Genomic DNA, 24,160 nt, shown 5'->3' on the forward strand with positions numbered 1-24,160 from the left:
GTGCCATTAACTCAAAGATTTTGGTTAAATTATTTGATTTCTCATTTATAAACGTCCAATAAAAACATTTTCAGGGGAATGTGAACTTTTTTGTATTCATCCACAGTACTAAAAAGATTGCTTCAGATACCCAAATCTTTGGTCTCAGTGCAAACATAGGAGCCCTGGACTTCAACTTAGCACTTTTTAAAATTGAACACTTCAGTTTTTGAGCACTTAGGACTTTTTTGAGCAAAGTAACTGTATTCAAACAGCCAAATCAATATCCTAGGTCAGTCAGATTTCCAGAAGGAGAATAAGAAAAGTAATATAACAAGTTAGTTCAACAAATACCTATTGCACTTATATCCTAAATTGATCACTATTTATTGAACGCCATGTGTCTAATACTATAGTAAGAAGGAAAGGAAGTAAGTATTTATACAATAGTACTTACTATGTGTCATGACACCACAGACTGTCGCTGTGCCAAGTACTTTACAAGTGTTATCTTGTTTGATCCTCAGAGCAGCCCAGGGAAGGTTAGGTGCTATTATTATCCAAATTTTACAGTTGAAGAAACTGAGGCAGACACAAGTTAAGTGACTTGCTCAAGATTTTTCAGATAGTAAATGCCAGAGGCTCAGTTCGAGCCCACATCTTCTTGACTTGAGGCCCATTGGTCTATCTACTGTGTTACCTAGCTGCTGCAGGTTGAACTGTGGGATCCATGTCTTTTATAATATAGTTTATAATGTAGTTGAGGAGGAGAGCAAACCCAGGAAAGAATAGCCAGAAGAAGAGAGATGTTAGAGATAGAGTGCTGGTCAACAGTGTTAAATGCTGCAGAATTATAAGGTAGGTTAGTCTGAGAAAGGATTGTCATATTTGATAAGGAAGTCTTTGGCAATCTTTTGAAAGAAATTCCATTAGTTTGATGATTCCAGGAACCAGACTGCAGAAGACTCAGAAAGGAATGTATGGAGATAAAGTGAGAGCACCAGGTATAGACCACATTGGAGTAGTTTGATTGTAAGAGGGAGAGAGATTAACTATGGAATTGTAATTCTGTTGTACAATCTGAATTGTAATTTAGAGCTGAAAGGGACCTTAGAAGCCCTTAAGTCCTCAGAAAACTGAGGCACAGGGAAGTTAAATGCTTATTGTCATTTGGCTATTAAGTGTTAGGACTGCGATATTAAGGGAAGATTGCAACTGAAGTCTGATTCCAAACCCTGTAGTTAGTCTTACTGTGCCACTCTGCTGCCTCTCAATAGTCAGATTTTTAGGGGTGAGTAGACGGGGTGAGTTTTAGCCCTGTGAGATCATTTTAAAATAAATAAGTTTTTAAAAATATCTTGTGTGTTACATCATCTTAGTTATTCCAAGTATCCCTCCCCTAACCCTTTCTAGAAAGCCTTTTCATATTATAATAAATAGTATTTTTTGAGAGAAAAAATCTTAGCACAACTGATAAAAAAATATAAAAGCTTGAAAACATGTTCTGTACACCTCCACAGATGAGTGGGTTGGGTGTGTCCTATTTTCTCATCTTTAAAATTTTATTACATTTATTTTTTAATTTTAGAGTCTAGTTTTTCCATTTTACCATTTATATTGTTGTGGTTACTGTGTCTATTTGTTTTTTCTTGTTTCTACTTACTTCATTCTCCATCAGTTCATACAGATCTTTCCATGCTTTTCTGTATTCATCATATACATAATTTCTTACAATACAGTAACGTTCTGTTACATACATGTACCACAATTTGTTTAGCCATTCCCCAATTGATGGACATCTCCTTTGTTTACAATTCTTAGCTCTCACAAAAAGTTTTGCTATAAATATTTTGGAGTATATGGCACTTCTTATTGATGGTGTCCTTGGGGTATAAATAAGCCCATTAATGAAGTCTCTGATTTAAGGAGTGTGGACATTTTAGTCACTTTATTTGCATAATTCCAAATTACTTTCCAAATTGCTTGGGCTATTTCACATCTCCACCAACAGCATTGTATTGGTGCATCTGTCATTTCACAGTTCTGCTTGACTATTTCTATTTTTTGTCCTCTGACAATTTTTAGGGCATGAAGTAAAACTTTGGTGTTGTTTTGATATGTCATTTTTCTCATCAGTTTTTTGGTGCCTTCTTTCATGTGGTTGTTAGTACTTTGCAGTTCTTCTTTTGAGAATTTCATATTCTTTGACCACATATATGGCTATTAGTCATATATATATACATATATATGTATATATGTAGTTAATATATCTTGAATACTAAACCTTTTCAAAAAAATTGATACAAAGATTGTTTCCCATTTAACTACTTTCTTTCTTTTCTTTGATGCATTAATTTTGTCTGTGCAGAAGCTTTTCAGTTTCAAGCAATCAAAAATATCTATTTTATATTTGGTAATTGCCTCTATTTCTTGTTTGGCTAAGACTATATCTCCTACACACACCTATGGTCTGTTTTTTTCTAAATTTTTATATTATGATCTTCAATATTAAGGTTACATATTCATTTGAAATATATTGTAAAATGTGGTAGAAGGTGTTGGTCTAAGACTAATTTCCCCCAGACTACTTTCTTATTTTCCCAGCTTATTTTGATAAAATATAAATAAGGATAAAAATACTTTTTTGTTAAAATAAAAATAAATATAAATGAGGATTTTTTTCTCTAGGTAGTTTATGATTTTGGCTTTATCAAACACTGAGTTTCTGTCTATCTTTTTGTTGTTTATGGTTAAACTCCAATTTGCAGGGTAGATCAACCTGGGCTGCATCCTGAGCTTCATTGCTCTTTGGAGCACATTATCCCATACCCTCTTGTATTTTCTAGTGGTTTTAGAAAGGTCTTGTGTTATTTGAATCTTTTTTCCTTTGTATTTGAAGGACTTTCTCCTGATTGTTTGCAGAGGCTGTTGTTTCCTAATTGAATTGTTGAATTTAACCTCTTTGTATCTTGCAGTTTGCTGCCTTGGATTTTTTTGGAAGTGATCTATGAATTTTTTCAATTGATATTTAATTTTCTGTATTTAAAAGTTTTGGGCAGTTCTTTTGTATTTTTTCTTGTATTATGTTAAAGTTTTTTTGTTTCTTTTGTTTTGTCATGTTCTTCTGGGAGACCTGGGTTGTCTCTACCCATCCTGTCTTCAAGCCCAGTGTATTTTTCTTGGATTGTTATTGTTCATTCGTTTCAGTTATTTCTGAATCTTAGTGATCCTGTTTGGCGTTTTCTTGACAAATATGTTGGAATGGTTTGCCATTTCCTTCTCCAGCTCATTTTACATGTGGAGGAATTGATGCAACCAGAGTTAGATGACTTGCCCAGGGTCACACAGCTAGTAAGGGCAGATTTGAACTCAGGTCTTTTAGACTTCAGACCTGACACTTATTCACTGTGCTACCAAGCTTCCCATTTCTTACATAGTGAGGATATTTTCTTTTAGTGTTATTGTTTTTTGCTTCACTTCTTCTGGATTGTCCTTGTCCTCTCTTTTGTTTCTTTGGTGAGACTTACTATCATAGATTTAAGTTTTTCTGTTCTGTTCTTTATTTTTGCTGTGCAGGCCATAAAATCTGCCCTTACAATTCTCATTTCTCTTTTGAATCACTCAGGAACAGTATGTTCAGTATGTTCAGTGTTCTTAAATTTCACAGGATCCTCTGTTTCATCAAGTGTTATATCATTTTATTTTGTTTTGCATTATTTATTCATAGATACCTGAACTCATTAACTAGATCTGGAGATCATATTTTCTTCTACTGTTAATGTTTTCCCTGATGATTTATCTGCTAATGTTCAAGGTCTCTGAGCATTCTTGTGCCTGAGAGCTTTGGTAATTGCAGTCTTTTAAAATGTTTTCCTCCAATTTTCCCCTATTCATTTTCTGTCTTCCTCTCTTCTGTAGGGGTTTCCTTGGGGACTGGGTCTTAAAGCTTTTCAGTTTCATCTTATACTGGACAATTTGCTGTTCATCAGCACAGATCTCTGCCCCAAATGACTTTGGAGTTGACGGAACTGGTCTCAGCTGGATGCCATGTTCTTTCTTTTGGGCTTAGTGGAATGCTGTGCAGCCCAGTTACACAGTGTCCTGTCCCGGTTTCCTGTCCTCTTCCTTCATTTTCTGGCCTGGCACTGGCAGTTCAGAGGTCTGCCACACTGGCACTATGGGGTTGTGGCCCCCAACAAACTTTGATTCCTGAAGTTTTATGGCTCCGCTGGTTGTCTGTTTCAACCCAGGCAAACTTCTGTCACCTAAAGCTGGAGTCTTTATAGCACTGGAAAGAGGGAGGAGGAGAACTGAGCCTGAGGGTGTATTTTATGATGTGCCTGTGTCAGGTTCTTAGGACTGTTAGTTCAGCCTTGCTGATGATAGTATGGGAGGTGTAAGATGGTTGCTGAGTGAACTAAGGGTCAGTCAGTACCCACTTTTTGTGGGAGTTTTTAGCCGTTTTTTTGGATTCTGAGTGTCTTAGACCATGAAGCCAGCTAGAGTTGCTTTATCTTTAGTGCCTAATTTTTCTTTTAGAGAAGTTTGAGAAGTCATTGTAACAGCTAGGACCCCAGCATACACAGGAGGACCTGCTGTACAGGTTCTTAGATCTATTTTTCTAAAAGGAAAGCAAATTTTGAGGGGTCAATAATCTACTTTGATCAAGTAAAGTAACATTCACTTATTTCAGGTGAAAAAGTCAGCACCTTGAACTTCAGAGAAAATACAAACAGAGAAATAAAGATCAACAGACAGGGCTTCCAGTTGTCTGAGCATTACCAATATGTACATCACAGATCAACAGATAGATTCAGCTGTCTGACCATTACATATGTACATAGTTACCAGAGAGAGAAGCACCAACATCTGGGTTTTCAAAGCCGAGGGACTCATTAGTGGCTGCTCATAGTCTCATCTGGCCAAACAAACACTTCCAATGAGTAAGCCCCAAATTAAAACCTCATGTCAGAATATTTATACACTATGGGAGGGCATGGCTCTTTGACCCAGTTCCTCAATAGAAAATAGCAAAAGGTATTGAGGCCTATTAATGGGTGGGAAAGATCTTTTAACTTTTTCCCCCACCCACCATTAACTTTAAATTACCATTATAGTCATGCAGATCATCTTGTTGCTGATGTGACCTGGAAGTCCCCCTGTGAGCCTCTCTGATCTAGGCCACTGCTCTAGGCTGCTGGAATTAGTAGGGCAAAGAATGTTTGTTTCTTTATCCTTCATAAAGACAGGGAGGTCTATGCATGTGTAAAAGGAGAAGGAGCTGTTGGTTGGTCATCTTTACTGGACCAATGGCATCATGAGGGTGATATCTTGACGTGTGCATGAATTAGATTTAAGTTAAGCAGAACTGTGTAAAGTTGTCAGCCTCACTGTCTTCTCCAGAGTCATCAGAGGCCAGTGGCAAGACACAGATCAAGGAAAAATGTAAATTGGAGTGGCAGTTGGTTCCTTATAGAGGGGAACTCATGCAGTTTTTTATCAGCCTGAGAACAGTAGTATATATAGACCTCCCTTGTCTTTTCGGGGCCTGTCTCTAGAAAGAGAATCCCCCAAGATTTGTCAGAATATCTATTATCTGACTTATGGTGATTCATGTGGCACAGATGATACTGCTAAAAGGAATCTAAAAAAATTGCCAAATCTTATGAAGTTTTGGACCAGAAATTGAAGAATATAGCTATGGATACAGGTTGTATGTTCTTCACTGTTAACTACTGAAGGCAAGGGATACTGCAGAAGAGAAAAATTGATTTGGGAAGTTAATAGAGGTTAAGAAGATGGTACCTGATAATAAGATTTGAACTACTGGCTTATGGTTTAAAATCTAGATATTATGGAGTCCTGGCCAGGGATGGAGTACCTCTAACAAAAGCTAATAAATATGATTTTTGTCTGTTTTTTCCAAGTCACATCAAAAGGGTTTTAAATGAAAAAAGAATCAAGAAGAGAAAATATTGCTTGGTATTTCCCCTAAGCTAGATACCTTAGAGAGTAGCTATATTAAAGAAAGACAAACAGTTGAGACCACCCAGATGTTCATAGGACACAGAATATAAAGGTGGCAGTAATTAAACTGCTAGACTCAAATGTCTATATCCATATGTCTGAAGTTAATCAATAAGCTGGATGAAATAGTGGTTCTAATGCAAGGAGGCAAATTTGAGTACAAAGGTATCACTGATGACGGGAATTTGGTTATTATTTGGTTCTTCTACTATATGAGAATGCCTTATTCAAGGTAAAATGTGAAAGCTAGGGTAGGCTAGGATTGTATATTGGAAAGGTGTGCTTAGGTGAGGGAGTGCAGGAGCTAGAAGCAGGAGCAATTGGGTGAAAGTCAATAGAGGGAGAAATAGAAGTGATTTTATCCTGAGAGTAATATTACAAATAACCTGCACAGAAAGAGGAAATAGAGAAGGAGTTTGGGAAACAGATCATGAGTCTGGCACAGAAGAATAACAGTTCAGTGATAGAATATATCTGCTGTCCAGACATCTGCTGGAATTTTCTCTCTGCCAAATGCAGAGCAATGAATAACTTCTTGATTTGACTTAATGATAATTTCATCCTTCAAAGGGTAGAGGAAGCATCAAGGGAAAATTTTATTCTGAATCTGATTTTTACCAACAAGGAGAAATGAGTTTCTGGGATGGAAATGATGGACTTCTCATCATGTTAGAGTTTATGGTGACGGGAAAGCCAGGTATAGTCTCATATGCATCCCAGATTTGGGAAATCATATTTCAGAGGGTTCAGAAGGGTTGGTAGGAACCTGTGAACTAAAATTCTCATGGGAAATCAGCTAGAGAAGGTTGGGAAATTCTCAAGAATGAAGTTTTTGAGAATATAAAGGGAAACATTTCCAGTGGGGAATAAAAATGGGAATCGTCTAAAGAGACCAATTTAGATGGATGAACTCAACAAACAATTTAGATTTAAGAAAGAGCTGTAAAGAAAATGAAAATGAGGCTGAGTAACAGATGACCAATATAAGAGGTCCTATAAAAATGGTAAATGCTAAAGCTCAGAATGATCAGAGACTAATGAATGAAGTTAAGTATAATTTTAAAAGGTTATTTTTAACTAATAATTTCAGTAACAGTGAGTTCACTTCTCACAAGGCAGGCTATTCCATTTTCTGACAACTGCAAGTTTTAGGAAGTTTTGCTTTCTGTTGACTGGAAGTTCAGTACCCTGCAGTTACACTAAATAAAACAAGTACCTTTTCCATATGACAATCCTTGAAATAATTGAAGACAAATGTCATATATACCTATCCTTCCCTTTTCCCCTACACCTTTTCTTTAACCCAAACATATCCAATTCCTCTAGCTAATCCTCATGTAATATGATTTTGGATTCTCTTACCATCCTGGACCTTTTAAAAGACACTACACTGAAATGAGCATAATATTTTAGTCATGGTCTCTAAAATGTACTATTTCTATTAATGTAACCTAAGATAACTGACTTTTTTGACAGCCATATCATGTTTCTGCCTCATATTCAGCTTGTAGCCAACTAAATTTTTTAAATCTTTACCAATTATCTTTGGTTTGACTTGCCTGACCAATTTTCTAATTTAGCAATCATCCCTGACAAGCCTGAAGCAGCATGAGTTGAGTAGTTCTACTTTCTTCCTATTATTGACCATCTCACTGATGTGTGCTTCTTGTTTTAGCAAAATATATTTGTTCTGTTTATCTGATTTAAAAAATATTCAGTCTTCATTCTTCGTGACTTGTTTGCTGAGTTTGACACTGCTGCCCCCCTACTTCTTGCTGATATGCTGTCCCAGGTGGATTTTGACAGTGCTCTTTCTTGATTCTCCTCCTCCTTGTCTAATTAAACCTTCTTGATGTTCTTTGCTGGTTCATCATCCATATCCTGTTCCCTCTGTGTGGCTCCTCCTCTACATTCCCCTTCTCTTCCTTCACCTTTTCTTTCTTAGTGACCTAGCTCCTGTGGCTTTAAGTATCATCTCTATGCAGATGACTCACAGGTTTATCTTTCCAGCTACAGTCTCCCTAAAGTCTCCGGCCTGCATTACCAATTTATCTATTGGACATTTCAAACTGGATGTACCTGGAGACGTTTCAGACTTAGTATGTTAGAACTATGACATTTTCCCCTTAAGCCCACCCCCTTTCCAAATGTCTGTATTTATGTTGAAGGCACTACCATCCTCTCAATTTCCCACATTCAATTTTTTCTGCATTTTTTGTGACTCCTCACTCTCCCTCGCCCCAGATAGTCAATCATCTGCCAAACCTTACTGTCTTACATCTGTCCTCCTCTCTCCACCCGTACTGCCAACATGTTAGTTCAGGACTTCAGCATCTCTTGCCTAACTTGTTGCAATGTCCTTTTATTTGGTTTCAGCCTCAGGTCTCTCCCCATTCCAGGCCTGTCTCCACATAGTCACCTAAGGCATTTCCCTTTGTTGCATATTTGACTGATTAACTACTCAGTAAACTTCACTGGTTCCCTGTTGCCTCTAAGATCAAATAGAACGTCTCCCTTTAGCTTTTAAAGCCCTAATCCCAACCTCTCTTAGAATCTCTTTGTTCTTTTACTTCCTCCCCTCTTGGCTCCATAGTCAGACCTGCCTTCCATATCATCTCTCACCCACCACGTCGTGCCTTTACACTGGTCATCCTTCAGGCCTGGAATACTCTCTTTCTTTGCTTCCACCTAATAGAATCTCTTACTTTCTTTTTGTAATGACATTTACTTTGCCAGTTTGATACTTATGCAGTGAAACTTCAGCATTGCTTTAATTTGCATTTGTCTAATTATTGGTGATTTGGGACATTTTTTCACATGACTGTTGAGAGCTTGGATTTCTTTCCTTGAGAACTACCCTATTCATATCCTTTGGCCATTTATTTGTCATTTGGGAAATGACTCTTATTCTTATACATTTGAGTTAGTTTCTTATATATTTTGATAATGAGACCTTATTAGAAAAGCTTGCTACAAACATTTTCCTAATTAACTTTTTCTTTTCTAATTTTAGCTGGAACTTTTAAATTTAACTGAAACTTTTAAATTTCATAAGATAAAATTTGACAGGAGTGAATGTAAAGTCCTAAACTTGGGTTCAAAAATCACTTGTAAAGTGAGGCCAACTTCACCAGGCATCAATCAGTTCTTATGAGAAAGACCTAGGGATTTTTAGTAAATTGGAAGCTTAATATTTTCAGCAGTTATTTGGCCAAAACCAGCTCATTTAGCGTGAGACTGAGAAATGTAGTGACCAAAATGAGGAAAGTTATAGTCATGCCCTTTTAGGTCACATCTGGAGTACTCTTTGGTCCAGGCTATCACGTTTTAAGCTTTTCCCCTACTGTGTCTTTCAGTATATAATCTTTTTTTTTTAATCATGTCAGAAGTTTGTGTTCATTTTGGTGAATATTTTTCTTTTTAAAGCAATTTTATTTTGAGAGTTTTGGGTAGTTTTGCTTCTTTCTAGAATTTTTGTTGCTGAGTTTGTGGGTCAAAGACAAAGTCAATAAGAATTTATTAAGTGTTTACCAGAGGTGTGCAACCTGCAGCCTTGAGGCCACATGTGGCCTTCTAGGTCGTTGAGTGTGGCCTTTTGACAGAGTCTAAGTTTTACACAACAAATCCTTTTATTAAGGGGATTTGTTTTGTGAAGTTTGGATTCAGTCAAAGGACCGCACTTGAGGACCTAGAGGGCTACATGTGGCCTTGAACCTGCAGGTTTCCCAGTCCTGAATCCTTGCCATGCACAGTGCTAAGACCTAGATACTGTTGACCTGAAAACTTGGTTAGAGAGAAAAGGCAACAGGCTAAATGCATACATTTTATGATTTAATTAATTAATCAATTCCCTATTAAAGAAAATGGTAATATAATGCATTATGGAGCCAGAAATGTTCTGGCTACCCAGTACAGAAATCTTCTGGCTTATATACATTTTGCTGTGAGAAAGGAGTTCTCTTAGATAAACACACTGTAAACAAAGTAGCATCGGTTGGGTTTTATGATCCCAAGCTATGGGCATCTTCTTTCCGTAGCATGCCTTTGTGATTCAAGATAAGGAAAAAGTCCCATCACCCAGATTTCAGACATCCTGTCCTAAACAGGCCTTTGAAGTTGTTCATCTTAACAGAGTTGACAAAGCTGAAGTTACAACCCAAGGTATCTGTGTTTTTCTCTTATCACTAGGATGCTGGAAGAAGGGTCTGGTAAGGAAGTCCCATTTGCTTGACGTCAAAAGGCATCCTCTAAGTTAAACAAAGGGGACTATTAGGTTCAGGCTCTTCTTAATTCAAACTTTGGCCCTTATTAAAGTCTAAAATTTATATTAAATATTATCAATACAAAGGAAGGTAAAAAATTGGGCTCTGCTCTCAAGAAGCTCCCAATGTCTAGGGGGAGACAATATGTAAGCAAGTATATGCAAGCAGGCTACAGACAGGATTAAGGAAAACTGGGTGAGGAGGTGAGACTTGAAGGAAACCATGGAAATCAGGAGGTAGAGCTGAGGAGGGACAGAGTTCCAGGCATAGGGGACAGCCAGGGAAGATGCCTGTATTTAGGAGATGGAGTGTCCTGGACAAAGAACAAGGAGGCAGGTGTCACTTGGACCACAAAGTATGAGGAATCAGTCAATAAACATTTATTAAGAGTCTTCTTTGTGTCTGGCATTATTCTTAGTGCAGGGGATGCAAATGTGAAAAAGAAAGATATCCCTGGATGGCAGAATAGGTGGAAGGGAATAAAGTCTTAAGGAAACTAGAAAGGGTAATACTCTGAAGCTAACTTCCTTTGTGATTTCTCTCCCTTCTTTTACCTCAGAGCCTAGATTTTGCATATTGTATGTATATATATATGTATATTCACACACATATGTTATACATATGTATATGTATAACATATACGTGTGTATGTGTGTATATGTATGTATATATAAAAATGTGTTATATTGTGATTTTTTTCCCCCTTACTTTAATGTAACATTAACCCTAGTGAAAATAGATTAAAGTAGTTAAATTAATATAGTCATCCTGTTATGAGATTCTATGATTCTATACATGGAGCTTGTTCCTGAACCAATTCAACTAACATTTATTATGTGCCTACTGTCTATAAGTCTTTGGGTATCAAAAGACTTTGCCTTCAATAAGCTTATATGCCACTGAGGCAGAGATTCCTTGTAGACTTTTTGCTTAGGCAGTGTGGGCCAGTTTAGCGTAAGACAGAGCCAAGTGGTTTATACCTCCGCAGAGTACTAAAGTTTAGGAGGTGCAAAAGCCAGTTGGTTTTTGATAGAATGTGCTAGGCATAGCCTTTATACCAAATTAGGTGTTTTGCCTAATCAATGTATAATAAAATTTTAGCTGTTTTTAGACATGACGCATGATTTTATGATTTTAGGTGATCGTTACAATTTGTAATTGTTTTATCTTTGATTATATGACATTCTGTTCATCATAAAATTATATTCTGATTGTCTAGAATCTTTCTTTTCCATGAATCAGAAGATGGAGGGATTTTCTGAAGGAAGATAGGATAGACAGCCAAAGTCTGGAAGGATGCAACAGTAGGGAATGACTTAATACAGACGTTTCATGATACTATATTAATGACAGTATTGTGAAATCTTGTTTGAAACAACCTTATGTGGGGTATTCTTGTACAAACTACTTTATTATCATTAATTTATGGCACAATTTGCAGAAATATATTATAAGAAAAAGTGGAAACAGCCCACAGTTGATCTTTAAATAGTACAATATAATTCCAGTCAGCTGTAACCACTTCCTATGCCCATAACAAAAACTTTATACATTTTTATTCTTTATCTCACTTATAATCTGTTTTTCTTTAAGGGAGAGTTCTAAAAGATTCTGAAACCTTAATGCATCATGGAGTTCAGCCAGATGACACTGTAAAATTGGAATTATTTTCCTTAAATCCAACTCGTTATCCAATCAAACCAGTATTTCGAAAAATACGCGGTGTTCATGATATCCTAACTGTCAGAGTGCAGTCTGGTAATTTATTTGATTTTCTTTCAATGTGTTTTTCAGTCCTTTAAAAATGCCACTTTTAAACTCACTATTGTGAATTGTTTATCCACCCTTGGTTTTTACCTGTATAGGTGCTCAAATGTACCAAGATATAACTGTTGAGATTGAAAGAATTGACTTCCACAAACCATTTCTGGGTGGATTCAGACATAAAATAACAGGGACAGAATATCATAATGCAGGGACACAAACAGTACCCAAAAAACCACCCGTAAAAACGAACATCTTTTCTAGAGATACCCAGGTAAGGTTTGTGATTTTTCTATGTGATTCTCAAGTACATTGCTACATGACTGTCAGTAATTAAATCGATAGAAATAATCATGTGTGAAGAGCATGATAAACAGAAACAAAAATGAGCTGAAAGGTAGTATGGAACAAAACTTTGTTTAGTTTAATATGTTAGTATTTATCAGATAAGAGTTTTAATTCAATCAAAATATCCTTAGTAAATAGAATACCTTAGGGTTTCAACCTCCTAGTTACTTTTAACATAGCATATGTTTTTATTCCAGACAGTCACTGAGAGGAAAAAGCTCATAGCAACTACTAGTAGAACATCTACACAGATGACTAAGATTGGTGTGTATGTGTCTAATATGACTGATAAACTGTTAACTCCAGGAAAATATTTTACAGCAGCTGAGTATCATGCACGAAGACTGGCAGCGGTAAGTTCTTTATGTTCATATGGTTGAGCACTGAAAATGCTAGATTATCTGTTTGCTATTTCCTGCATGGTGCCTTAGGGCATCCCACAGGATAAGCCCTCCAGAGCTAGCTTCATGAGATCCCAGGTGCTCTTTGGATCTGCATTCACTAAAACCATTCTGGAAGTCACAAGCCCCCATCGATGTGTTTACCATTGTTAACTAGCCAGATGATACAGTTAGTTCAAAGACAAGCCATATAATGAAATGGTATAGTAAGGAAAGGAGCATTAAAACATTTCCCCCATAAACCTAGAGTATGTTCTATCACAAATTCATACACTCATTAATGGGAAGTTTGAATATGTGTGGCTGGAGCTCAAACTTGGAGGGTAATAACTTTTGGGAGCACATTCATGGAAGGGCAGCTTAGATTTGGTACTGTAGGTCTGCTGATATTTTCCAGTGATGTCATTGTACAGCTCTTGCTGAGACTGTTGCCTGCTCATTTTCATAGAAATGTAGACTAGAGCAGATGCTTCTCTGCTGGACAAGTAGTCTTGAATGTGTGTAGGTCTGGAGGGTGAGTGGCTGAATGCTTCCCTTCTGGACTAACTACCAGATTAGTTGGCAGAGATTGTTCTGGATGCTGCCTGGCACAGCCACATTGGTCAGTAGTAGTAGAATTCCACTGTTTCCAGCATCTGGTTTCAACCGAAATCCTTGGCTTTATTACTGTCTTTTCCTCATGTAATGAGTGAATTCTTCGCAGCACTTTAGTTACAATCAGAGGCATTTTAGGAAAGCAGTAGTCTTCAGCCATAGAGACACTTGACTTGTTAGTGGCCTGGCTTGTTCCTTTCAGAGTCTTAGCTGTGAATGAGGCATCTCATTAAATTTGCACATTTTTGATAGTTTTTAAATAAAATCACCTTCATTTCTGAACATGTCCTTCCCTTTCCCCTGCCCAGGATACCGTCCTTGGTGGCATGTTCCTCTACTATAGAAGTGGAGCTAGAAATTAGTGCAGTCCTTTTGAAAAGCAATATACCATTATAAGGACTGCAAAATTCCTTATCCAGTGATTTCCTTACAAACTACCCTAAAGATGTTATTGACAATAATAAGGGAAATATTTGTGCAAAATATTCACAACAGCATTATTATCTGTAGCAAAAAAATGGAAATAACACGTGTCCAACTATTAAATAATTATTAAACAACTTATGGCATATTAACCTGAACTAACTCATCACAGCTGATCGTTGTACAGTCTTGCTGTTGCTGTGTACAGTGTTCTCCTGATTCTGCTCACTTCACTTTGCATCAGTTCATGTAAGTCATTCTGAGTTTTTCTGAAAGCATGCTGATTGTCATTTCTTATACCACAATAATATTCCATCATAATCATATGCCACTCCCTTCCTTCCTTTCTTTTATTTTTTTATTTTTCCTTTCATCTCTTTGGGATACAGATCTATAGTGGTATTACTAGGTCAAAGCATGTTATAGTCCAGTTTTATGGCCCTTTGGGCTATCACTGATTAGATCAGTTCACATCTCTGCCAAGAGTGCATTAGTATCCCACTTTTCCTATATTCCGTTCTACATTTATCATTTTCCTTTTCTGTCACATTAGCCAATCTCATAGGTGTGAGATGGTACCTCAGAGTGATTTTAATTTGCATTTCTCTGATCAGTATTGATTTAGAGCAGTTTTCATATGGCTAGAGATAGCTTTGGTTTCTTCTTCCCATAACTGCCTTTTCATGTCCTTTGACTATTTTTCAACTGGGAAATGACTTGTATTCTTATAAATTTGACTTAGTTCTCTATGTATTTGGGAAATGAGGGCTTTATCAGAGAGACTTGCTGTAAAAATTTCCTCCCACATTTCTGCATTCCTTCATGGCTGAATTGTTTTTGTGTGTGTGTGTGTGCGTGTGCGTGCAAAACTTTTAAATTCAATGTAATCAAAATTATCCATTTTATACCTCATAATGCTCTCTCTCTTCTCTGTTCATAAATTCTTCCCTTATCCATAAATGTTGATGATTATCATGGACTTATGTTATATCTGGCAACATTACTAAAGTTGTTGATTATTTTATTTATTCACTCAATTACTTATTTATTTAATTATTGATTAAATTATTTTAAATAATCATTAAATAATTATATAATCAAACATTAAACAAATAAATTAATCATTAATACAATTATTTATTTATTTTGACTAGTTTTCTGTTTTCTAAATTCTTGAAATGTACTATCTACAGTTACTTTAAATGAAATTTCTCTCTCTGTCTCTTTCTACTGGGCTTCAATTTCTTTTTCTTTTCTTAATGCTATAGCTAGCATTTCTAGTACAACATTGAATAATAATGGTGATAATGGGCACCCTTGCTTCATCCGTGATACTATTGGGGAAGCTTCTAGCTTATCCCCATTGTAGATAATGCTTGATGATGGCTTTAGCTAGATACTACTTATCATTTTAAGGAGAGCTTCATTTATTCCTATGCTTACTAGTTGTTTTTCTTTTTAAATAGTAATCAGTGTCATATTTTGTCAAAAGCTTTCTCTGTAACTATTGAGACAATCATGATTTTTGTTGGTTTTGTTAATTGAAATAGTCAGTTATGCTAAATGGTTTTCTTAGAATTGAAATAGTCCTGCATTTCAGGTATAAATTCCTCCTGGTCAAATGTATGATCTTTGTGATGTTTTGCTGTAATCTTTTTAACTAGTATTTTATTAAAATTTTGCATCAATATTCATTAGAGAAATTGGTATATAGTTTTCTTTGTCTGTTTTTCCTCTGTGTGGTTTAAATATCAGTATCATATTTATGTCATAAAAGGAATTTGGTAGAACTCCTTCTTTGCCTATTTTTCCAAATAGTGTTACAATTAATTGTTTTTTAAATATCTAATATAATTCACTTTAAAATCTATATGGTCTTGGAGGTTTTTTCTTAGGGAACTCACTGATGGCTTGTTCAATTTCTTTTTCTAAGATAGAGTTATTTAAATATTATATTTTCTCTTCTTTTAATCTGGGCAATTTGTATTTTTGTAAATGTTCATCCATTTCACTTAGATTGTTAGATTTGTTGATATATAATTATCTCCTAGTAATTGTTTTAATTTCCTCTTCATTCGTGATGAATTTACCCTTTTCAGTTTTGATGCTGGTAATTTGATTTTCTTTCTTTTTTAAGAAAATCAAATTAACTAATGGTTAATCTATTTTATTCTTTTCCCTCTATAAAACCAGTTTCTGGTTTTATTTATTAGTTCAATGGATTTCTTACTTTCAGCTTTATTAATATCTCCTTTAATTTTCAGGATTTCCAATTTGGTGTTTAATTGGGAAATTTTAAATTGTTCTTCTGTTTTTTTTAGTTGAATGCCCAGTTCCTTTATCTGCTCTTTTTCTGTATTATTCATGCAAGCATTTTAGGATTTAAATTTTCCCCTAAGTACTGCTCTGTCTGCTTCCCATAACTTTATCTCATTGTCACTCTTTTTAAATGAAATTATTGATTGTTTCTATAATTTTTTCTTTGACCCACTTGTTCTTTAGGATTAGATTACTTAGTTTCTTAATTTTTAATCTTTGCTTCTAAGCCCTTTATTGAATGTAGTTTTTATTGCATCTTGATCTAAAAGGGATGCATTTTATATTTCTGGTTTTCTATTCTGTTCTATTCATCTTCTTAACTTCTTTCTTGTTTATTTTTTGTTTGCATTTATTGAATTCTGAGAGGGGACAGTTGAGGTACCCCACTAGTATAGTTTTGCTATTTCTTCCTGTAACTCTTTTAACTTTTCCTTTAAGAATTTGAATGCTATACCATTTCATACATATATATTTAGTATTGATATTACCCCTTAATTTTTATTTTTTGGGTTATCATCCTGTGTTAGTCAACTCACCCCAGAGTCCTCTGTCTATATATACTCTGTGTTAATAATGAAAAGTTCTTAGGAGTTACATTCATCTTCCATGTAGGATATAAATAGTTTAACCTTATTGAATCCCTTATGATTTCCCTTTCATGTTTATCTTTTTAATGTCTCTTAAGTCTTATGTGTAAGATTTTTATGCCCTGACACATGATCAGTTTTTGTGTAGGTGCTGTGTGTTGCTGAGAAAAAGGTATATTCCTTTCTATTCCCACTCGGTTTTCTTCAGAGGTCTATCATATTTAATCCTTCTAAAATTCTAATCATCTCCTTAACTTCTTTCTGGTTTATTTTTTGGTTATATTTATTGACTTCTGAGAGGGGACAGTTGAGGTCCTCCACTTAGTATAGTTTTGCTATTTCCTCCTGTAACTCTTTTAACTTTTCCTTTAAGAATTTGAATGCTATGCCATTTCATACATATATATTTATTATTGACATTGTTTATGTACCTTTTAGCAAAATCTAGTTTTCCTACTTATCTCTTTTAATTAGATTCTTTTGATTTTTCTTTGTCTGAGATCATGATTGCTATCTCTCCTTTTTTAATTATCAGCTGTAGCATAATAGATTCTGCTCTAGCCCCTTACCTTTGCTCTGTGTGTGTGTGTGTCTCTCTGCTTCAAGTGTATTTTTTTTAAAAAACATATCATAGGATTCTGATTTTTAATCCAATCTGTTGTCTACTTGTGTTTTATGGGTGAGTTCCTCCTATTCACATTCACAGTTATGATTATTGCATATTTCCCTCCATCCTGCTTTTTTTCCTGTTTATCCTTATCTCTCCTTTCATTTCATCCTTTCTGAAAAGTGCTTTGCTTATGACCACCACCTCCCTCAGTTCACACTTCCTTCAGTCAGTACCCCACCTTTCCTTATCTGCCTCCCTTCCTACTTCCCTGTAGGCTAAGATAGATTTTTATGCTCAACTAGGTGTTTATGTTATTCCCTCTTTGAGCCATTTCTGATGAGAGTAAGGTTTTAGCATTATCCCCTCCCTCTTCTCTTCCCACTCCACTGTAACAGCTCTTTTTTGCCTCTTTTATGTGAGATAATTTACCCCATTCTACCTCTCCTTTCCACCTTCTCCTTGTGCATCTCTTTTTCTTACCCCTTAATTTTTATTTTTTGGGGTATCATCCTGTCTTAGTCAACTCACCCCAGTGTACTCTGTCTATGTATATTCTTTCTAACTGTACTAATAATGATAAAGTTCTTAGGAGTTACATTCATTTTCCCATGTAGGATATAAATAGTTTAACCTTATTGAATCCCTTATGATTTCTATTTCATGTTTATCTTTTTAATGTCTCTTGAGTTTTAGATTTGGAAGTCACATTTTCTAATCAGCACTGGTCTTTTCATCAGGAATGATTGAAAGTCTTCAATTTCATTACATTTCCATTTTTTTTCTCCTAAAGAATTATACTTAGTTTTGCTGGGTAGTTGATCTTTGGTTGCAATCCTAGTTCCTTTGCCTTCCAGAATATCATATTCCAAGCCCTCCAGTCCTTTAATGTATAAGCTAGTAAATCTTGTGTTATCCTGACTGTGGTTCCATCATATTTAAATTGCTTCTTTCTGACTGCTTGCAATATTTCCTCCTTGACCTAGTTGCTCGAGAATTTGTCTGTAACAATTTTGGGAGTTTTCATTATGGCATCTCTTTCAGTAGGTGATCAGTGTTCTTTTAATTTATATTTTATCCTCTGGTTCTAGAATATCAGGGAAGTTTTCCTTAATAATTACATGAAATAGGATGTCTAGGTTCTTTTTTTGATCATAGCTTTCAGATACTCCAGTAATTCTTAATTTATCTATTTTCAATCTGCTTTCCAGGTCAATTTTTTTCTGATAAGATATTTCACATATTTTTTCTATTTTCTTGATCTTTTGATTTTGTTTTATTGTTTTTGATGTCTCATGGATGTCTCATCTTTCACTTGCCTTTCTAATGTCTAAGAACGCTTTTGGACCTGCTTTTCGATTTGACCAATTCTACTTTTTAAGGACCTTTTTTCTTCAGTAAATTTTTGTGCCTCCTTTTCCATTTGGCCAGTTCTGAATTTTAGAGAGTTCTTTTCTTCCGTGGATTTTTGTGCCTCTTTTGCCATTTGACCTATTCTGTTTTTTTTCTTCAATATATTTTTGTGCCTCCTTTACCAGGCTATTGATTATTTTTTCATGATTTTCTTGCATCACTGTCATTTCTTTTCCAAATTATTCCTCTACCTTTTTTATTTGATTTAAAAATCCTTTCTGAGCTCTTCCAGGGCCATGAAATTAACATTTTACTTTAAGGTTTTCCATTGTGGTCTTCTTCTGAGTTTGTATTTGCTCTTTCCTGTCACCATAGTAACTCAGCGGTCTGATTTTTTTTGTTGCTTGTTCATTTTTCAGACTGTTTTTTGTCTTTTAGCTTCATGTTGGGCTATGCTCCTTGGATGGAGAGCACACCATCCCAAGCTTCAGGTTTTTCGTACTTCTGTTTTTAGAGGTAATTCTGGGTGGGTTGGGGGGTGTCTGTAAAGTTTTCAGTTCTTCCAAGGTGGTATGATCTAAGGAGAGGTGTGGTCTCTCCTGGCCTGTGAACTAGTCTGTGAGGGATCACAGATGCTCTTTATCACCTTCCTTGCTCCCCTGAGGCCTCAGGGTCTAGTGTGCTAATGCTCCTCTTTGCCCTGGGATGGTGTCCCAGAACAGAGTCCTGCACCTATTGCCAGAAAAGGATCCCCTCTAATATCCTTTTGATCAGTTTTCCAATACCTTTACCAACAGTGGACTGAGGGCTCTGGAAGCTGCCACTACCAATTCAATTGCCCCTAAGGCCTGCTGCTAATTGGCCAGTTTAGAGTCTACACTGGGCTCCACTCCACTCTCACTCCACTGAGACAGACCTTTCCTGCTGACTTTTTAAGTTGTCTTGGGCTTGGAAATTGTTCCACCCCATCCTTTTGTTGGTTCTGCTGCTCTGTAATATGTTTTAAGACATTATTTTAACGTTGTTTAGAAGAGAATTTGGGAGAGCTCAGGTGCATCTCTGCCTTATTCCATCATCTTGACTTAATCTCCCCTATTGCACCCCCAAACCTTTCAGATTTGTTTATCTTTACAATATTGTTTTTAGTGTGTAAAAAGTTCTTCTGGTTCTGTTCACTTTACTTTGCATCAGTTCATACAAGTTATCTCAGTTTTTTTTGAAGCCATCCTTTTCATCATTTTGTATAGCACAATATTATCCCATCGTCTTTGTTTTTAATAACTTATTTAGCCATTCTCCAATTGATGGACATCCCCCTCAGTTTCCAATTTTTTGCTGCCCTGAAAATAGGTACTATAAATATTTTTGTACATGAGTCCTCTTCCATTGCCTTTAACCTCTTTGGAATATAGAGCTAGTAAAGGTATTGCAAGGTAAGATATTCACAGTTTAATAGTTTTTTTGTTTATAGTTTTAAATTACTTTCCAGAATGGCTGAACCAGGTCACAGCTCCACCAATAGTCCCCTAATGTTGTACCTATTTTCCTGTAGACTCTTCAACATTTGTCATTTTCTGGTTTTTGTCAATGTTGTCAATCTGATGAATATGAGATGGTATCTCAGAACTGTGTTAATCAGTATTTCTGTAACTGTTAGTGATTTAGAGCATCTTTCATATATTGATATCTTAGATTTCTTCTTCTGAAAACTGCCTATTCATATTCTTTGACCATTTATCAATCGAGGAAGGGCTGTAATCAACCAGTATTGTTGTATAGCATCTTGGTTTTTTTCTACAAGAATATTATGATATACTTATCAAATGCTTTGCTAAAATTTCAGCAACCTATATCTACATTTCCCTTACCTATCAGTTTAGTAAACTTGTCAAAAAAGGTTAGTCTGTTATGGCTTGAACTTGACCATTTCTAGATGATCACTAACCATTTCTAACTTAATCATTTATTCTTATATTTTTCCAGAAATTGGAATCAATCTCATTGGGCTATGGTTTGCTGGTTCTGTTATCTCTTTGCTTTTAAAAACAATCAGAACATTTACCTTTTTTTCAGAGTCCTGAATTTTCTCTTGTTTTAACCTTTCAAATGTAACTGACAATAGCTTAGCAGTCACATTCACTAACTGTTTAATTTTTGGAGTAACAGAGTGTGCAGTTCATCTTTGGATATATGACTTGAATGTCTCCAGGAGAGCTGAGTGTGTCTACTCTTAGTTTTATTAATTAGCAGTCCTTATTCACCAGTTTTCTTCTCTCTTTTCAGTCTGAAGGTTGTTCTTCTTGGAAAAGAAAGTGGAAACAAAGTAAGATTAAGCAGCTCATGCCTTGTCACTTTTGTCCCATTCTGGGAGGTAGATCTATTCTCTTCTTAGCTACCATAGCTACCAAAAACAAAACAGAACAAACAACATAGTCTATTTACTGCCCTTACTTGTCCTGGCCAGCCTTTGTTCATTCTGAGCTTTAGCATTCCTGACAGCATCCTTTAATCATTATTCTGTATGTTAACCTGATTTTGCTTCTGTATTTTATAGTTGGTGAGTTATCTATGCCTATGCTTAGGTGTTTGCAGACAACTCCCATTTTTTTTTCCTTAGCTGAGCTGTTTTCCTTTGTGTTTTCTGAATTTTATTCTTGACAGTTTCCCAATGCTCTTGAACTGACATCCCCTGTAGAATTTTAGTCTGTGAGATCTTACCTATTTTTCCTCTGAAACCTTTGAAATGTTCTCTTTCCAAATCTAAGATGTGTGTCAGACTCTTCCCAGCTATCCTCTATAAATTAAAATTTATAATAATTATAATAAATTATAAGAAAATCAAATGAAAAAAATCACACATGGCCTGAAAGGCAGAAGAGATCCATTGATATGAGACTATATGGCATACCCTGATAAAATGGTCTGTGACTACTACAGTGGTTGCATTTCCCATATGAATGGGGTAAATTTGATATAAAATCACTTTCTACCCCCTACTCCCCCCATTACTATTATTAAGAAGATGCCACTCATTGGCTGTAGGATCCCTCATGGCTTCTGGTTTTTGGCAGGGTCTTTGTCTGCTGGTATCAGTCCAAGATTCTTGCAACGTTGTCACATGTTGGATCATTAGTGATTTAGCCAACTGTATTGCTAAGGCAGTATTCACAGCACTGACGGTGACTATGAAAATGCCAATGTAGTTCTGAATCAGAAAGTATAACAGACCTTCCACATAGGAGGCAGAAGAAAACATGTATTCCAACAACAGAAATCCAAATCCCAACACCAGAAAGCCAAATCCGTCATAGTAACCAAGAAGTCAATACACATTAGTATTGCCAGGGACAAAGCCATTCCCAACCCCTCCCTCCTTCTGCCCCCTGCTGGGGCCTTCCCACAAGCAAACACTCACAAGACTAGCTGTGCCTGCCTGTGTCCTCTCTCCTCCACCCTAACTGCTCTTACCAACTTCCTCCCGGTTCTTCTCCACCCTTCCTGTTTCAGCTGTTCAGCGAGCTCCTCCTACCACATGCAACTTAGGCTTTCATGTGATTTAAGCAGGTCACATAGGCCTATTAATGAATGGGAAAGATCTTCCCATTTTAAATTGCCATTACACCAACCCAGAAGTCATAACCAGTGACTCATAGTGACTGATAGGCATTAGAATACGAGCTCCTTGGGAGAAGGGACTTTGTTCTTCCTTTTCTTTGTGCTTAGCACAGAACCTGATATATATATATATTTAATAAATGTTTGTGTACTGACTGAAGTACTTGCTTTTTTCACTCATCTTCAGTTTCATGGAAGAAATGCTGAAAGATCTGGGTTCAAATCACATTTCTCTCACTTACTTGTTATGTGGCCTTGGGAAAATCTACCTCTAGACTTCATCTATTTCCTCATTTGCAAAAGGAGAGGAGTGACAAAAAGTCAGGGATGATTCCAATGTTTCAATTAGTGATGACAGGAGAATGGAAATAGAAGAAATGGTTATAGAGAAAAGGGGAGAACTAGCCTCCTCATCACTTCTAATTATGCCTCCTAAATTCTTTAGGTTCTTTTCTCTTCTTGTATTTTTGGAGATAGCGCTCACAAGAAGTTCCAGAAAATAATTTTTAGCTTTTACTTAGAAATACTTTAAAAAATGTAATCTAGACATATATGAATATACTTTCTCCTGTAACATGTAGGAGGCAAAATCCTCCTTATTTCAGTCCCTGGGGAAGGGAAAGGGATTAGGTTCATAGTTTAGCTCAGACTAATACTAATACTGACTAATACAGACTAATTCTCAATACTATAGACTATAGTCCCAGTTCCAACTCCAAAATTTCCCCAGAGCTTGAGTCCAGATGATTAGGTTTTAGGGTGCTGGGACCCTGAGAATGCCAAGGCAGAGCTGCCTGGAATGAATCCATACCCAAGCCTTCTCTTAGAAACATGGCAAAGAGTTTATTGTGATGTTTTATCAAAAGTAGGGAAGGGTCCTTGTGAAAGACTGAGGATGGTGCTGGGGTTTATGTGGAAAAGGGACATGAGAAAGAAATGCCATAGATACTGATGACATAATGTAAGGGTGCAGGTGTCTTTGGGAGCTTTGGATGGGAAAGTGTAGGGAGTATACCAGACATTGAGGGAGTTGTCAGAGGCATAGACCTTGGGGATCTGGTAGGAGAAAGAGTCCTTGGGACAGCCAGGGACAAAAATCCTTGGGCCAGACACCCTTTGTCCTGATAAGAGAATGTGTTCTGCAACAAGAGACAATTTTCTCACAGGATAGGGGCCTACTGAGAAATTGGGAGGCTTCAAGACACATGGTCTTAGGGCTGTGAACTGAGCACCCTATTACAGACACCCTGACTTCAGGGCTTATATGCCAGGCTGGCCGACTGTACCACCCTGCCTACAATGCTTGCTCCAAGGTAGTTGGAACTCCCGTCCTGCAGGATCACTTCCTACCTCTTAAACTGCAGAGGACAAACAGTATAGAACAAACATTCTCAGAGTCTTTTCTCCAAGCAGGATAAAAAGAGAGGTAACAGGTTCTCACTGGTTCAGAGTATGGTATCCTTATTGTGGTCGAACTGGGATCTTCACCCTTTGGATGCAGCCAGTAAGAGAACAGCAGGAAAAAGACAATTTGTTTTTAAAAAAAGACCAAAGGCAACAAAATACATTATGAAGCTAGAAGGAATCTATAAGAATCCAGCAATGATGTATTGAAATTAATGAAAATATCACCTCCTTTTTTTGGTATTTGTTTTTCTATCCAATATTTAGATATATTCAGCTCCTACAAAACCAAACAAATCATATTTGCTTTGGGAGACAAGAAATTTAGTCTCTCAGAAATCAAAATAAAACAAACTGGGAGCTTTTGAACATTAATAGAGTCTATTTCCTAGAGCGGGTAAGCAGAAGTTATTGACAAATTTAAAAATAAATTGCTAAATCTAAGGCACACAGTGAACGGCTTTCAGAGAGCCTTGT

At 36.2% G+C, this 24,160-nt stretch overlaps 1 protein-coding gene across 4 annotated transcripts in view; it reads left to right on the plus strand.

The window, feature by feature from the left end:
* IQUB (IQ motif and ubiquitin domain containing) overlaps positions 1 to 24,160 on the plus strand; it is an 88,897-nt gene that overhangs the window by 17,440 nt on the left and 47,297 nt on the right. For all 4 annotated transcript variants that reach the window (XM_072652862.1, XM_072652864.1, XM_072652861.1 and 1 more), the window contains 3 exons: positions 11,862 to 12,026; positions 12,134 to 12,306; positions 12,578 to 12,733. In XM_072652862.1, coding sequence (XP_072508963.1) covers positions 11,862 to 12,026; positions 12,134 to 12,306; positions 12,578 to 12,733 — 494 coding nt within the window. The remainder of the gene's footprint in view (positions 1 to 11,861; positions 12,027 to 12,133; positions 12,307 to 12,577; positions 12,734 to 24,160) is intronic.

Source organism: Notamacropus eugenii, chromosome 3, assembly GCF_028372415.1.
Source record: "Notamacropus eugenii isolate mMacEug1 chromosome 3, mMacEug1.pri_v2, whole genome shotgun sequence".
NCBI lineage: Eukaryota > Metazoa > Chordata > Mammalia > Diprotodontia > Macropodidae > Notamacropus > Notamacropus eugenii.